At 40.6% G+C, this 16971-nt stretch overlaps 1 protein-coding gene across 1 annotated transcript in view; it reads right to left on the bottom strand.

Moving 5' to 3' along the window:
- Positions 1-586: 586 nt before the first annotated feature.
- The window catches only part of LOC104376270 (gamma-aminobutyric acid receptor subunit pi-like), a 42346-nt gene continuing 25961 nt past the window's right edge, over positions 587-16971 (bottom strand). The window contains exons 7-9 of the mRNA XM_086616312.1: positions 7375-7527; positions 6349-6542; positions 587-898 (exon numbers count right to left, since the gene is read on the bottom strand). Coding sequence (XP_086472438.1) covers positions 587-898; positions 6349-6542; positions 7375-7527 — 659 coding nt within the window. The remainder of the gene's footprint in view (positions 899-6348; positions 6543-7374; positions 7528-16971) is intronic.

Here is a 16971-nt window from a genome sequence, read left to right as displayed (position 1 = left end):
GCCATTGTTGCCTATGGGAGTTCTGTCTAAAGATGTAGAGAAGAGTCTCAATACGTATTTGTGACCTTACAAAGATGAATATATCGTTTGGTTTGTGTTGGTAGCTCATACCTTCAAAGCTGTTTCTTGCTATGAAGCAAAACCACTTTGATCTGTAATTATACATTTTCTTATATAACCTGGAAAATTTATGCATGATTGACAAAGCTAGAGAGAACTGAATATTGAATGTGTACCAGGAAAATAACACTTCATTGTTTTTATTTTTAAATATGTTCAATGCAGTTCAGAAACAAGTGTAATATAACTCTTATTTTACCAAATTGATAATTAAAATAAGACAAAATTACTTATTGGCCTTTGATAAATAGTTTAATATGGGACATGCATGCTAACAGGAAAGTCAGTTTTGGATGACAGTCATTTAACAGTGGAAATGTGAGTTAACAATAAACTGTAGAAATGCTTGAAAATATGGTATGTCCTTTCATATCCTTTTATCAAAATGCATCTTCTTTATTCTTCTGCAACTTTCCCTCCCATATCTACTTTCTAAGCTTTAAAGCAATTTTACACATTAAAATATCTAGAAATACAAATAATAAACCCAATAAAATACATTAATTATGATGAATGATAACGGGAAAGAAAATCTGGCATAGTTGTCTATGTGGTAAGGATTTTTAACATGGAAGCAATCAAAGATACAGAAAAGTCTTTTCATTACTGACATTGGTGAACTACACCCTCTGTGTTTACTTCTCTCCCTTTTTGCATCAATGCTGGTTTTGCTGCTCTTATTGGAGTCGATCTCTTTCGTATTCTCAGGGGCACTGCAACTGTTAGTGACTGCTGACAGGACTCCATTCCTCTCTTCTTCAGTATCTTCAGCCCCATCCTGATAGGAAACAAAACAGCAGGTACTTAAGTGCATGTTTCATCGCCTATTTATGTTAGAGCCGCAGCAAATAATAGGATTTTTCTTACGACTCCTCCTGTGGCTCGCTCCTTGATTTCAAGGGCAAGCACCTACACGTACCAGACAGCTCCTTTCAGCTTTCAAAGCCTCCATGTACAGGAAAAATTGCTGACTTCAACAACATCTTACTGCAAAAGCTTTTGTAGGACTGTCGAGCAAAGCTGGATATGTTAAAATTTGGCCCACTAAGCTCTACCTAAGACAGCAGCAAATCCATGAAATGCACAACAATAAGCTATCTTCTGCTCAGGGGAAACACTGGCAAAGGTCAGTGTCCAGAAAGCAAGCCCCAGTCTGGAGATGGAGGAGGTGGAGGAGCTGCCAGACCAGCTAGTCAGGCTGGTTGCACCCCAAATCAAGCACCCCAGAATACAAGACTCTTTCCATCTGTGCAGTTGGCTACTCTATTTCCAGTGCTTTGTAATAAAAATCAAATTACTGAAAAAAAAAAGAGGATCATAAAGAGGGACAAGCCCCACAACTAATTCAATACTAAATAGCTCATACTACTTTCTTTCAAGTCCTGAAACCTATGCTTTACGTTCAAAGTTATGCTAAGGTTAAACGCATTTTTATGTGCTTCACTGCATCAAGACAGCTCTTTGGAGAATGTTGTATAAGCCTTCTGGTGGGTTTTGTTTCTTTGATTAGAAATGGCTCAGAGCCATGAAGTTCATGTATGAAATCTTCACCCTTTGAAATCAGTGGGTTTTCTGTTTCTGTCTCAGAGGACAGAGGATTAGACATCAGCTGCAGTTGCAGCTCTAAACACAAACTTTCTTAAAAGTTCTGGGGTATTTAGTTTGATTTGGGATATTGCAGAGATACTAGCAAGTCCAAGCTACAAAGATTGGCTCCAACTTTGTATCCAAATTACACCTAAATTTGTGCAGTTGGAGAAGGGGTCTTTTTAATTCAGGCAGATGTACACAGAATTTTAATTTTAATTTTAATTTTCTGCTGGTGATTTTCTTACCTTCCAAATCAGCGAGTGGTATACAAGCAAGAAAAGGCTAAAAACTTATTTGCAAAATGTAGAATGCAGGTCTTTCCTCTGACCAATTTGTTTTTCCATTTGCATCTTGAGAAGAAGTATATTAGACAAGGACAAACTTCGGAAAAATTAAGATGTACAGCCCTACATGTAGCCACAAAAAAGGCTCATTTAGAAATATCTCAGCTATTAAAGTCAAAGAAAGCTCATTAAGCCACCTGAGTGATCTCTTTTCCAGTGCAGAATTGCTCTTCTGCCCAGGGTACTTGTAGACAGCACGGTTCTTGAGCCTTTCTTCATCTAAAATTAGTCATGTCCTTGAAAATTAAACTAGAGTCTGGACAATGTCCTCAGACTGCTGTGAATCAGTGAAGCAGCACAGATGACGCGAGAAAAAGGGATTATTACTGCTTTTGATTTTTAATTTGCCAAAAAATCCAATATATTTTATTTGAGAGAGGTAAACATAGCTCAACACAACGTGTCATCCTAAAAATACACTGACTACAAAACCTTGCTCTTCCTCCACCTAGCCTCCTGCAGCTATGTGAGAATTTTGAAACCAAAGGCCAGGATAAAAACCTGCCTGTAAAGCATTAAGAGGCTCAATCCATAAAATCCCAGTCTGAACGTTAAACAATCCCCAGGGTAGTAGTTTAAAAACTCAAACCTGAAGTTTTACTGGGGGCCTAACTCTGTCATAAATACCTAGTTCTTCTGCTTCAAATGTTCAGGCAGCTGAGGAAAGCACTGGGGATGCCAGAGGAGCCTTTGTCAGCAGCGCCTGACACTTGGAACCAGGCACCGGAGCAACAGTCTAATGAATGCACTCGGTGCTTCAAAAGTTAATAAAATAAAGAAACCTGTCAGAAGAGTCCTGACTATTTTCCACTGCTCTCATTTTTTAGAAAGGGGAAAAAAAGAGCAAAACAACAGCTATACTTCGAAACTGGCAGGATCTGGGGCATTATTCAGCGTGAGAGTCTATTTGTCTCTCAGGTAGGGCTGGCTAAAAGTTGTACAGAATTAGCTTTACTGCAGAGCATGAAAGGACAGTGCGTACGTGCCATTTTTCTTCTCACACAACTGCAAGTGAACAATCCACAGAAGGCCGATGCTCTATTTGGCTGTTCTTAACTCCTTTCTACTCCCCAAGAGGCCGTTATTACTTAAGCAGCAAATGCCGTACGTGGTGCGTATGTACTTGGTTCTGTGCGCAGTGTTACAAGGCAGGGCTCTCGCAGAACAGAGACTAGTTTACAGTAGAAGCTGTATTACATTGCTTGAAAATGAGAAAGCATGTCTAGAGGAGAACCACAACTGCCAGTTTATAAAAAAACTACAGTCTCATAAACTGGGACTACCAAGGGACTTTTCCAACTCGCTATGGAGAACTGAGTGTGATGAAAGATTAAGCCGGTTTACATGATATAAAAAGAATCGCGTTGCAAGTGTTCAACTGTGGTTGTCCTTTTAAATGTCACACCAAGTTCTCCCTGGATTCCAGCTGTCAATGAGAAAATGGCAGCTGGCACTGAGGGCTCTGTTTGGATACAATATCAGTAGCATCCAGGAAAGGTATTGTACATCACCTGAAAAGCGCTGTATACAGCATCTGCTACTGTGGCTCCTGTTTATACTAACTGAAGTGTTTGCTGACATCTAACAGCCAACAGAATTGAGGAAAGTTGTCGTTTCCCTTGAATAATAAAGATGCTCAAGATTAAAAATATTTCAACCTGGAGCGTTGCACACCTGGAGCTTATGCGGTGTTCAGAAAGACCACACAATGCTTGCACAGAAATGCCACAAAGGCTGAACACCACCCTTGTAACCTTATTTTCAGATTTCAAACTTTCCTCTGTTCTGACCAAAAAGGAGAGGTTTAGGTGAAAGCCAGGTGAAGGCCAAGGAGAATTTCTCAGTTTTATAGGAGAGTATAATTCACACCTTTGTATAAAAGAGAAGAAACTCGGGATTTTGGAGAGGAAACCTCTCGTTTGGGCAGTCTGTTATGCAGTTGACACAAATGGCACATTTTTGCCTGACCTTCCTTGCAGCAAGTGATTCCTCTGCTTTTGCCATTAGCTTTGAAGCTGTCCCTATGGGTCCTGGTTCATGTGATGTGAAACATCACAAATGTGTGGATACGATAAGCTCTTTCACCAGTTTATATTCTAAACTGGAGATACCAAAGGCTTCAAAAGAACACAATAAGCCAGTGCCCAACCGCTTTAAAAAGCAAATCAGAAAGCAAATCAGTACAATTAATTCCGGTACATGGCAGAGGGTTACATTTTCAATTCACCTCCTACATTTATTTACATAATTCTGAGTGCAAATTTTGTATCAGCTTTCATATGGGAATAACACACTGGGAAGTGAGATTTCTAATTAACCTGTGTCCACAAGAGAATACGATAATGAGGAAAACACATCTATGGCGATGATACGCAGAAATTTGTTAAGTACCTGCTAGACAGTGACATGAGATTTTAGCTGCTACCTCTGTCCTTGCGATGTTTTGATTTTTACAGTGACAAATGAGAAATACAAGTCAGGTGTGCTTTCCACAGCACCCTGCTCAGTAAGCAGTGCTTGTCCTTGGCTACAGTAGGAAAAGGACATGACAGGCATTTTCCTTATTCTCTGGAGTCTTGAGTTGATCTAGGACCAAGCAATAACCCCTTCCCTTATATGTTCGTGTTTATGTGGTCAAGAAGTGAGTTGGACTGGCTGCTTACTCACACTGCACAGCAAAAGGCAGGCAGGAACACTCCTGCAGTGACCGAACATCCTTTTCAGTCATGAAGTCCATCACAAAACTGTACCTTAAGTCTTTCTTCCTCCCTCATTTTAGGGCTGTACCTCCACTTACTCCACGTCTTTCAGGTCCATGTCCACTCCATCTGCAAGCACTAGTACATGTGCCCAAGATCAAAGGGAATCTGACACAAGTAGGCAAAGGCAACGGCAGTCAAAAATGCCCTTCGCAGATCCAAAGATGCTTTATCATCCAAGTACTGAAACACTTCCCTTTCTTACCCAAACCTCCAATGAGCTTTTTTTTTTTTCATCTGCTCTATGAGCAAAATGACAACCACTTACTTCAGAAGATGGATATGCTCAGAGGGAATTGTCACTGATGCTACCTTGCCAAGAAAAATTACTTTCAGGCTTTCCACTCAAATCCTCATTCGAAACAAGTGTTTGCCCGTTTGCAGACATTCCCCCGTTAGCTGTTGTCTTTTAAAACTCACTGAGTAGCTCAGCTTTGTGTCTGTTTTTCAGTCCTTCACACCCCCAGATCTAATGACAGCTTTGAACACACTCCAATGCATTTACAGAACCTATCCCTCATCCGAACAGCCAAAATCCCATATCAATTGTTGAACTATTAAGGCATTAAAAAGTCACATCTTGGCTGATCTTCATTTTTTTTAAGCTTCACCACTTGAACTTGATATCCTGTTTCTTGAGCCTGCTGAGAAGCTTTGCTTAGGCATTTGCAATGCTCCATTTTAGTTTGACTTAAATAGTTCACATTCATTCTTCTTCTGGCCATTTGTCCCTACACCACTCAACCAAACTTCTTCCTGTATTTTTTTTTTTCTTTTACTCTCACTTTCCATGTTTTACTTTTACTATTCATCCAGAAATTTCATAAGCTGCTTAAAATTTTCTTTTCTATCATGCATATTAGATTCAATTCCATAATTAAAAGCTGCAAGACAATCAGCTTCCAACTTCCTTGTGATTTCTTTCTCACTGCTTATGCAAGCAGTGCTAAACACTGGAGATGGAAGATGTGACAAAACTTCTTCATGAACCTGACCTGATTGTTTCAGCAAGATGACAACCAGACTCAAGAACGCCTATGTTGATTTGATGCCTTTTTATTTTAAGTATATTTCACAGTATTTCAGAGTTGTGAGAAGCTCATTAGAGCAACAAAAAGCACTGCTATAATAACGATGCAGAACAGAAATTTAATCCCAGTCTGAGCTTCAGCTGCAGCTGTTGAAAGAGAAGATGTAAGTGGAAGGCTATAGGGATCTATGATTCTATGATTCTATGACAAGTGCCTATGATTTTAATGATACGTCCAACACATTGTTTGATAAATGGCCATAAAGTCCATGTCAAAAGAGAGAATCATTATGGAAGGGTGTTCGAATTTGATCTCTTCCAAAAAGTTCCAGGTATACAAATAACTTCTCTTTTTCTCAAGGTTTTTCTGTTTTCATGGTGTTTATTCTAAAATCTAAAATTCCTTAAAATTTAAATACATTTACCATTAGTGCTAAGAAAATTCATTTTTAGCAGATGTAATTGAAGTCTGTTTTGTAGGTCAACAATCAAATAATTAAAATACCTTTGGAAGTTCCTTTGAACTGAGTTGATGCAGAGTGCAGAAATGAGCCACAGCATACTCCAACAGTGCTCCAAAGATGAAACTGAAGCAGATACCGAGGTACACATCAATTGCCTTAATAAAGCAATTAGCATTTGGGAGTGAAGTCCTGGCTCCCATCATCAGTGTTGTCATAGTAAGTACTGTGGTAACACCTGTGAAATGCAAAAATCTGAGTTCTGATAAAACATGGATAGCAATGAGGGCCTCTACTGCAAGAGCTCTGCTACAAGACAGTTTTTCCTGGCTCTGTGAAGTCCGAGTATGCTACAGCATCTAATGTGTCATGTTTTGGAAGGAACATGCTGAAGAGTTAAGTGCTTAAAAACACTCATGATAAATGTTTGTAAAGTTAACCAGACTGGAAATTAAAATGAGAGAGATTTTGGTGTTATAGAATGCATATTTATTATTAAAACATTATTATTGCAGTACTGTGCAAACACTCCCTTTAAAACATTCAGATATCATTTTTCTCAGTGCAGTTGCCCACTGGCCTCACTTGATGTGAAATCTTTCTTTCTTCCCTGTTCTCTAGGAGGTTTTTTCCCACCCCACTTGCAGTCTGATCAGAACTGATTAGCATTCTTTCCCTTTCAAAATATCCTTTGATTGAAATTAATTATATCTAATTTCTTATAATTCTCTTATTACTCATGTGTTAATTATTATGTATCATTAGACCTCACAAAAGCCTCGCAGTTCTGTCTGTGCATGCCATACGTTTGGGTATGTGTAAATTATTTCTGAAATAACTGAGTTTTTTCCTTTGCTTTCAGCAGCCTCTTCTGCCTCCAAGTCTCCTGAAGCTCCCAAAGACATTTCTTAGTTAAAGAATAGCAAGGTTTTCAGGGGAATCTGCATTATATATTGCAGATGGCAAACCAGAAAACTCAGAAGTGTTTGCAACTTTTGGAAATGGATGACATGCACATGTGATAAAGAAAGCATCTAAATGATTCAACTCTTGTTTTATCAGCTTCTCACCTATGCAGATCCTGGCTGGAACCGATGACTGGCTTATCCAAAATGATACCCAGGAGAGCACAACGAGTAGAATTGATGGTACATATGTCTCTAGTATGAAATACAGGATGTTTCTCTTAAGTTCAAAGTGAAACACTAGTTTTGGATAACTTCCTGTGGAAAGAACAGGAGAAAAAATATTGTGAAGGTGCAATTCATAAGAAGTTCTTTAAATTATCAACCTATATTACTTTTGTGCATTACAATGCAGCAAAAGCTTAACAAACTAGGTTGAAAAAAATTAAACACTGCGCTGAAAAATTCTATCATAAAGACTCTAAATGCAACTGAAGGAAAAAATCAAAATATACAACACCCAGTCACCATATCCAGAGTTTCATTAAAAACATCTTGAATTGGAAATTCACTGAGGATTAGTGAAGGTAAAAATAAATCCATCGATGTGTGGAAAGGATGTTTCATTATACAACACAATGCAAGGAAATTTGAAATCACATATGAATTTAGCTGTGGATATTCATAAGAATTACCACAATGAGCTACTATATAAACTAACAACTGTAATTTTATGAAGTTGGCATGGGTCCTTATCTTTACCTGCCTCAGATATTTGGCTTATTTTGCTTTTCTTTTCATCTACTGTTGCTCAAGATGTGGACCAAAGGTACTTTCAGTGATATTGCTGACTTACCTCTTCTATTCCATTTAAAAGCAAGCAGTGTCTTTGCACCTTCACTACCTTTTTTTCTTACATAAGTAAATTACAGCATTTATGCTGTTCTAAGCAGTATCATCATTGTGGAACAAATAGTTTGCTTGTAAATAAGCGGTTTGTAGGAGATGAAAGTTTGGGCCCAGTTAAAGACAGAATTGGGTTTTATTAGGGAACAGCACACTGGCAATCAGAGCCTGGGAGAATGAAGAACATCCCACTGTAGGACAAGATCAGGGTTGAGACCATCTAGGAACCTGAAGATGCACAAGTCCATGGAACTGGATGAGATGCATCCGTGGGTCCTAGGTGAACTGGCAGATGAAGTGGCTAAGCCACTATTCATGATATGTGAGCAGTCATAGGCAGTCCAGTGAAGTTCCCACCAACTGGAAAAAGGAAAACATAACCCTCATTTTTAAAAAGAGAAAATAGGAAGACCCAGGGAACTACAGGCCAGTCAGTCTCACCTTTCACCCAGCAAGATCATGGAGCAGTTCCTCCTGGAAACAATGCTCAGGCACATGGGAAAAAACAGGTGATTAGTGACAGCCAACAAGGCTTCACTAAGGGCAAATCATGCCCAACAGATCTCATGGCCTTCTATGATAGGGTTACAGCATTGGTAGATAAAAGAACAATTGATGTCATCTACCTGGACTTGTGCAAAGCATTTGACAGTATCCACAACATTGTTGTCTCTAAGTTGGAGAGACATGGATTCGATGGATGGACCACTCAGTGGATAAGAAATTAGCTGGATGGTTGCACTCAGAGTTGCCGTCAACGGCTCAAGGTCCAAGTGGAGACCAGAGTGATGAGTGGCATTCCTCAGGGGTCAGTATTGGGACTGGGCTGTTCAGCCTTGAGAAGAGAAGGCTCCAGGAAGTCCTTCTAGCAGCCTTCCAGTACTTAAAGGGCGTCTACAAGAAAGTTGGAGAGGGAATTTTAACAAGGGCGTGTAGTGATAAAGACAAGAGGTAATGGCTTTAAGCTGAAAGAGGGGAGATTTAGGTTAGATATAAGGAAGAAATTCTTCACTGTGAGGGTAGTGAGGCACTGGAACAGTTTGCCCAGAGAAGTTGTGGATGCCCCACCCCTGGAAGTGTTCAAGGCCAGGCTGGATGAGGATTTGAGCAATCTGATCTAGTGGAAAGTGTCCTTGCCCATGGCAGTGACAATGGAACTAGATGATACTTTAGGTCCCTTCCAACCCAAACCGTTCTATGATTCTAATTTGATATAGAGCCCACTAACTGAACAAAATTTGGCTGGGCAGCAGAAGAGCAGGATCTGAAATTCCTACCAGTCCAACAGATAAAAGAAAGGCAAAAGCTTGCTTTTTAGTAACTTAAATGTGCAGAACAGACTTTTTCTATTCTGATATTCAAAGTTCAAAATTAAATGTTAAAGTATTTAAGTTTTTTAAAACAAAATTTGAACAAAATTCTTGAACCAGAATATTAGTGAGAATAATACTTGAATGTACTGTGGTCAGATAAGTTTGGTTTCATCTATTTTAATCCAACAAACGATCATTTCCAGGACCCATATTTGTTTCCAATGCTTATTGCTGTGAGACTGGATAGAACTACAGAATGGTGAATGCACTTTAGCAACAACACTCTAGGCATAGGGAGGCTATTTGTGCATCCCCCAGGTGCACTATGAGACATGGACTCAACAAAGAGTACTTTTAAAAGCTTGAAGTGCAAGTAATGCATGCCAAGTAAAGTCTTCTTGCTCCCAGGCTAGGAAATTGACAGTTAAATTTCCGTTTTTAAAAGTATTGCATAAATTGCATCCAGAGAACAATAAAGTTTGACAGAACTCTTAAAATCAGAAAGAACCACTAGATTACGTAGCCCGATCCTAATCGGAAGTCATTAAGTTTCCCCATTTATTTCTTGCTTTGAACTCAAACACTTTGATTGAAATAGAGCCCACCTTTCACACAGACATCTAGACTTAATCTGAAGATATCTAGACATGCAGCATCCACCATTTCTCTCAGTAATCTGTTACAACGATTAAAATCCTTCTACCTGTTATAAATGAATGCCCAATTTCTAATCTTAATCTGATTTGAGATTTCTGCAATGTTAATTCTGCCTTTTCACTAGTGGACTAAATAGGCCTTTGGTAGTCTCCTCCTGAAGGTATAAATACACTGCACTTAGGGTTCTTCTTTGTAAGTTTTTGTAAGTTCAACATATTGAGTTCTTAAAGTTTCTGACTGATAGAAAAAAGGCTACAAAGAGAGTAGACTTTAGCTCTCTCCATGAGGCAGGAGATACAAAGATGATTTATATCGTTATAATTTTTATGTGAAAAAAAGGAACATTACATTAGTGTATCTCTATCAATACTGTGATTTTTACCAATACAGTTGTTTCAGTAAAAGTCATGTTGCCCACCAAAACTGATTTTAAGTGTAAAAAGACCAAAGTAAAGCACTGAAAAGTTAGGAAGTGCAAAACTTACAGTTGAATGTGCAACATTACTTCTGCTCTGTCTGCACTCATCCTTGCACTAAATCAAGCACTAGTGCTATGGAAAAACACTCAGTCTGTACAATAAAAGACTATAGCATGAAGCATATTTAGGGAAAGAGAATTAGGACCATACAGGCAATTGTAATTCTGTGGCTTCCTAATGTGCAAGAGCAAGTGTTTAAAATCTTAATAAAAACTGTTCAGTATTTTATTAATTTTGTTTGCAATCTTCCACACTGCTATTTAACTAGAACTCAAACCAGATCCTTTTACATAGTAAGACAAGGTTTTCTCTGCAGTCTTCGTACTCCCAACTGTCATTACTGTGGCATGGCTGCAGCTAGCACACAAAGGATGATGGCAAGGCCACCCTGAGCAAGGGAAAGGTGTCAGCCCAGAGCTCGTGTGAGGATGCAGAGGGTGTAAACCATCAGCAGGAAAATGAATGCTCCCCAAAAGTCATTTGTCTTGTGTTTCTGTGCTGACCAAAGGGAAGGATGTGGTGCCATATACCAGCAAAGGGGAGTGAAGAGAGTGGACTGTGCTTACTGCAGGGTACCACAGGTATTGGGAGTTCCTGTGGTTCAGCCTTAGAGCTTGTCTTTAGGACGGAAAACTCTAAAATAGCCAATACATAATCGCCATAGAGCAACACCCTCTCCTTGTTAGCACCCTACAATTGTATCTCCGTTCACCTTAGCATAAAAGCCAAGTGTGTACATATGAAGTTAGTTCAAAATATCAAACTTGAAAGTCAGACTTTGCCACTTTGCTGCAATTTCGAAGTGTAGACAAGCCCTTTGAATGTTCCTGTGTTCTTTTGTGTTATTTTTCCTGATGCTAGAAATTTCTGAAGCAATGTGAACAACAAAGAGAAATAGAGATGTAACAGCTTATAGCTGAGTGGCTTTTTGGGGAACAAAAACGCATTTCTCTAACCTTAAGGCTTTCTGCTTGTCAGAATCCGAAGACACATCATGGACATGATAATAATAGTGTCAGCATTTCTCTAAAGCGTTCAGAAGAGCTTTTATAATGGAAATTTTGAAGCAACCTATATATAGAATTCATATGAGCGTCTCCTGTAATAAACTGAAGGAAGAAGGATTCAAGAAAAAGTACGCAATGCGTACTTATCATGCTAAAGAAATGAGCGACAGGACAAAATAAAGATAGGAAAATATTACAGTCCTTTTCTCGTCTACACTCCACATGTACCAAAAGTTACCATCTTTAAAAAGAAACACATTTGCTACTCGTATTATCTGAGTTGCATATGAGATGGTAATGATGTATCTCATTGCCTTTGACTTGCACATTTGAGGCTGTGGTGCCATCAGTCAGAACAAAAGTGAAACAGATTCATATACCCCTAGTCCTGGCTTTGCTAGAGTTAACTCTACAGCTCAAGTTAACTCCTCAAAACTGTCAGGTTTGCCCCTTGCTTGACTCTTATTGATAAAAAAAATTGCATTAAAATAAGAAGATGCTTTTTCATTCAAGTTTCTGGCCTATCGTGGATGTCATCTCAGTGATTTAAATTTGATAATGTGATGGAAATAATCTCTGTGCAGATAGCTAACTCTGCAGTAAAGGCGTAGTGTTAGCGCTTACCAAAGTACCAATTACTGTGTTGAACAGTTTCTCAGATGAATCTGAACCCAAATGACTCTCAGTATACATATTCAAAATCCACTAGAAGGTGAGGTATTCTAATTAAGTCACCCCACAGCAAAGGAAGATTGAGCTGAGTTACTTAGGCTTTATGGAATTTACTAGAGGGTAGAAGTACAAAACTAGACAGTAGCTCTAGCTTGTAGAGGAAGAATGAATTTAGATAGCAGGCTATAGTCTCCACACCTACTCTAAACTCACTCTACTGGTTTAAAAAAAAAAAACCTTAAAAAAAGAGTACTCTAGAAAGTAGATAAAGATGAAAAATAATATTTCAGTTGGCTCCAGCTGACTACTTTTGTTTCAGTATCCTAAAAATTATACCAGCATACACTCTTTCCCAGCAGCTAAACAGGTGTAGGTCTAGGTCTAAGGTTGATCTTTCTGAAGGGAAGAAAAGCTAGTTTATTCCTTTCTATTACTCACCTTTGAAGTCTGGCTTTTGGCTTGTAAAAACAATATTCTAATTTACAGCATTGCCTATCTGACACTTCGTGTAGATCTTGCCATAATACTGGTGATTTTATCAACATTGACTATTGCTGCACTGCCTAAGAAACAGATATAAACCTAAACAAGCAGGCTTTCCCATCACCCTAGGACATCCATTTTTTGATTATCCCTTTTTCTACACCGCCTGTTCCCGGCTGAACGCTACTTCTCTGCTCTTTCCTGCTGTCCCTCTGACCAGCGGACAGTCACAGCAGAGGCACCTGAAGGAAGGACCCATGCTCTACAAACGCTGTCGGCAGTTCCTAACTCCCACTCTAGTGTCATGGGATGGGAGCATCTTCCCCGTGGTTACTTTCTATGGACTTTCTGATGAACTCTACTCCAGTAAAAGACTGCTCCACATCACTCTTTATGTAAGAAGCACTTTGGTATCCTGCACAGGGGTGTGCAGTCAGGCACAAAGAGCACATTCTTCTCTATCATGAAATATGTATGCTAACCCCTTGGGTGCCAGCTAAAATGTGTGATGTACATCTCACACAAGCACATCAGTATAACTCTACCAATGCATCATTTCCTTTTATTCTTGCACCTTTGAAGGGCACAGTACAGGAAAGCTTTAAATAGAATTTTACTGCCTTAACTATGTGCTGAAAATGTAGTTTTCAGTATGCAATTTTTTATTGCTTGTTTACAATGAACATATACGTTAAAGAATGGGTAGTGTCCTCACATTTACCCAACAAATAAGTTGTGCAACTGAAATGTGATTCTCTGATGCAGGATGTTAAGGGTGTCAATATATTTAGCTAATATCTTATTACAGATCCTTTGTCCGTCCCTCAGAGAAGAATCATTCTGTTCCTCACAGTCAAGACCTTATAAACTACCTCTTTTCCTACTTCTTCAGAAGTGAACTAAAAGAAATGAAAGACCAGGCCAGGCTTCTCAACATGCATTTCATCTTCATGAAAATGCTTTACAAAAATTGAGTTTGAAATTCAAATTTTCTAAGAATGAAAAAAACCCTTTCATATAGTGTTTCTGTGCAGATATATTTATCCATTTAGCTTACCTGCAAAAAAAAAAATTTACAAAAAAATATATCACAGAAAGTTTTCCAAGTGTTTATATGTATTTCTGTCTATACTACAAAGAACTTCCCAGAACTTAATGAAAAACTGCCGCCTCTTAATATCCTTGATATTAATTCCATTCATTGCATTTCCATATGTTTTTACATTGCTGTAACTTTGTCAATGCGTTTTCCAAAACTGTTTTCTTCCTAAAGGCCAAGTGCAGAGTCCTTCACTCGGGGTGTAAAAACCCCAAGCATCGCTATAGGCTCGGGGAGGAGTGGCTGGAGAGCTGCCTGGCGGAGAAGGACGTGGGGGTGTTGGTTGACTATCAGCTTGGTATGAGCCAGCAGTGTGCCCAGGTGGCCAAGAAGGCCAATGGGATACTAGCATGTATCAAGAATAGTGTGACCAGCAGGAGCAGGGAAGTGATCCTGCCCCTGTACTCGGCACTGGTGAGGCCGCACCTGGAATATTGTGTCCAGTTTTGGGCCCCTCGCTTTAAGAGAGATATTGAGCTCCTGGAGCGGGTCCAAAGAAGGGCGACTAAACTGGTCAAGGGGATGGAAAATAAAACTTATGGGGAGTGGCTGAGGGAGTTGGGGCTGTTTAGCCTGGAGAAGAGGAGGCTGAGGGGAGACCTGATTACGGCCTACAAATACTTGAGAAGGGATGGTGGGGAAGTGGGGGAAGGGCTCTTTACATTAGTGATGGGTGATAGAACAAGAGGAAATGAGTATAAGCTTAGTCAGGGGAGGTTCAGGTTGGATGTTAGAAAGAATTTCTTCTCTGAAAGGGTTGTCAGCCACTGGAATAGGCTGCCCAGGGAGGTGGTTGAGTCCCCATCCCTGGATGTGTTTAAGAAAAGGGTGGATGAACTGCTTAGGGACATGGTTTAATGGGGGATTAGGGACGGTTGGACTGGATAATCTCTAAGGTCTTTTCCAACCTAGAAATTCTATGATTCTAAACTGTTCTACGTTGCAGAAGTATCAGAAAAACAACTTATGACGGAAAATGTTTCAACGTCAACTCAAGTGAAAAATCTTGCTTACAAAAAGTGATTATATGAGCTCAGATACAGAGTTGAACATAACATGGTAACAGACATATAGGCATATGTAACTGCTTGAATCTTAGGTAAGGCTGACCAAAGTCTCACCGGATAAGATGATACTGAATATGGTTCTGAGATTGTTAGTAAGCCCTGCATGGCAAAAAAGATGTTCTCAGAAATAACAATTAGAGGACCCAGGCAACTACAGGCCGGTCAGCCTCACCTCTGTGCCTGGCAAGGTCATGGAGCAGATTCTCCTGGGAACCATGCTAAGGCACATGGAGAGCAAGGAGGTGGTGGGTGACAGCCAACATGGCTTCACCAAAGGCAGATCGTGCCTGACCAACTTGGTGGCCTTTTATGATGGGGTGACAGCATCGGTGGACAAGGGTCGACCAATGGATATCATCTACCTGGACTTGTGCAAAGCTTTTGACACTGTCCCGCACGACATTCTTTTCTCTAAACTAGAGAGGCATGGGTTTGATGGATGGACCACTCGGTGGATAAGGAATTGGCTCAATGGCCGCACTCAGAGAGTAGTGGTCAACGGCTCAATGTCCAAGTGGAGACCGGTCACGAGTGGCGTCCCTCAGGGGTCCGTGTTGGGCCCGGCCCTCTTCAACATCTTTGTCGGTGACGTGGACAGTGGCATGGAGTGCACCCTCAGCAAGTTCGCCGATGACACCAAGCTGTGTGGTGCTGTGGACATGCTGGAAGGGAGGGATGCCATCCAGAGGGACCTCGACAGGCTGGAGAGGTGGACCTGTACCAACCTCATGAAGTTCAACCAGGCCAAATGCAAGGTCCTACATCTGGGTCGTGGCAATCCCAGGCACAAATACAGACTGGGCGGAGAATGGATCGAGAGCAGCCCTGAGGAGAAGGACTTGGGAGTACTGGTGGACGAGAAGCTCAATATGAGCCGGCAATGTGCTCTTGCGGCCCAGAAGGCCAACCGCGTCCTGGGCTGCATCAAGAGGAGCGTGGCCAGCAGGTTGAGAGAGGTGATTCTTCCCCTCTACTCTGCCCTCGTGAGACCTCACCTGGAGTACTGCGTCCAGTTCTGGAGCCCCCAACATAAGAAGGACATGGACCAGTTGGAGAGGGTCCAGAGGAGGGCCACGAAGATGATAAGAGGGCTGCAGCACCTTTCCTATGAGGACAGGCTGAAAGAGTTGGGGCTGTTCAGCCTGGAGAAGAGAAGGCTCCGGGGTGACCTTATAGCAGTCTTCCAGTACCTCAAGGGGGCCTACAGGAAAGATGGGGAGAGGCTGTTCAGGAGGGCCTGTTGTGATAGGACAAGGGGTAATGGTTTTAAAATAGAGGGAGGTAGATTCAGATTGGATATTAGGAAAAAATTTTTTACCATGAGAGTTGTAGAACACTGGAACAGGTTGCCCAGAGAGGTGGTGGATACTCCATCCCTGGAGACGTTCAAGGCCAGGTTGGACGAGGCCCTGAGCAACCTGATCTAGTTGGAGATATCCCTGTTCCTTGCAGGGGGGTTGGACTAGATGACCTTTGAAGGTCCCTTCCAGCCCTAACCATTCTATGATTCTATAATTAGAGATTACAAAGGAACTGATAGAGGGAATAAGAGGAGTTACTCAGCACATCATGCCTCAAAAAAGAACTGAAAATCCTAGAAAAATTTGATGGTTAACTAAGAAATGTCCTGAACCTTGAGAAAATGCAGATGGGCCTGTAGGACAAAGCAAGGTCATGCCTCTATTTCAAGAGAAAAAGACTGACTGATGAATGTACACTCTGAAGGAGTCTGTCATATTTATACACTCTCGTACACTCTTTATAGTTTACATACATTTCTATTTTCAGATCAGTAATTATAAATGAGAGCAACTCATTACTGGCTTAGTCGTGACCTCCCACCTGAGAAGCCAATAACGTGGAGTGGCCAGAGGCCAGCAGAGTTTCGATACTGCATAACCAAACGAGGTCTGATGAGACCTCTACCCCAAGGAGATAAAGCAGGATTTGTGATAGACGTCAAAACCCTGGCAGTGACTGCAGACAAGGGACAGCAGCCAGCTCCCTTTGCAGTCTTTTTCAAGAGGACAAATGTCTTTGTGCATCAAGGAGAGGAGACTGACTTTATGTTTCTGTCTC

Source organism: Tauraco erythrolophus, chromosome 9 (assembly GCF_009769465.1).
Source record: "Tauraco erythrolophus isolate bTauEry1 chromosome 9, bTauEry1.pri, whole genome shotgun sequence".
In the NCBI taxonomy this organism is placed as follows: Eukaryota; Metazoa; Chordata; class Aves; order Musophagiformes; family Musophagidae; genus Tauraco; species Tauraco erythrolophus.
This window is presented reverse-complemented; position numbering and strand designations above follow the sequence as displayed.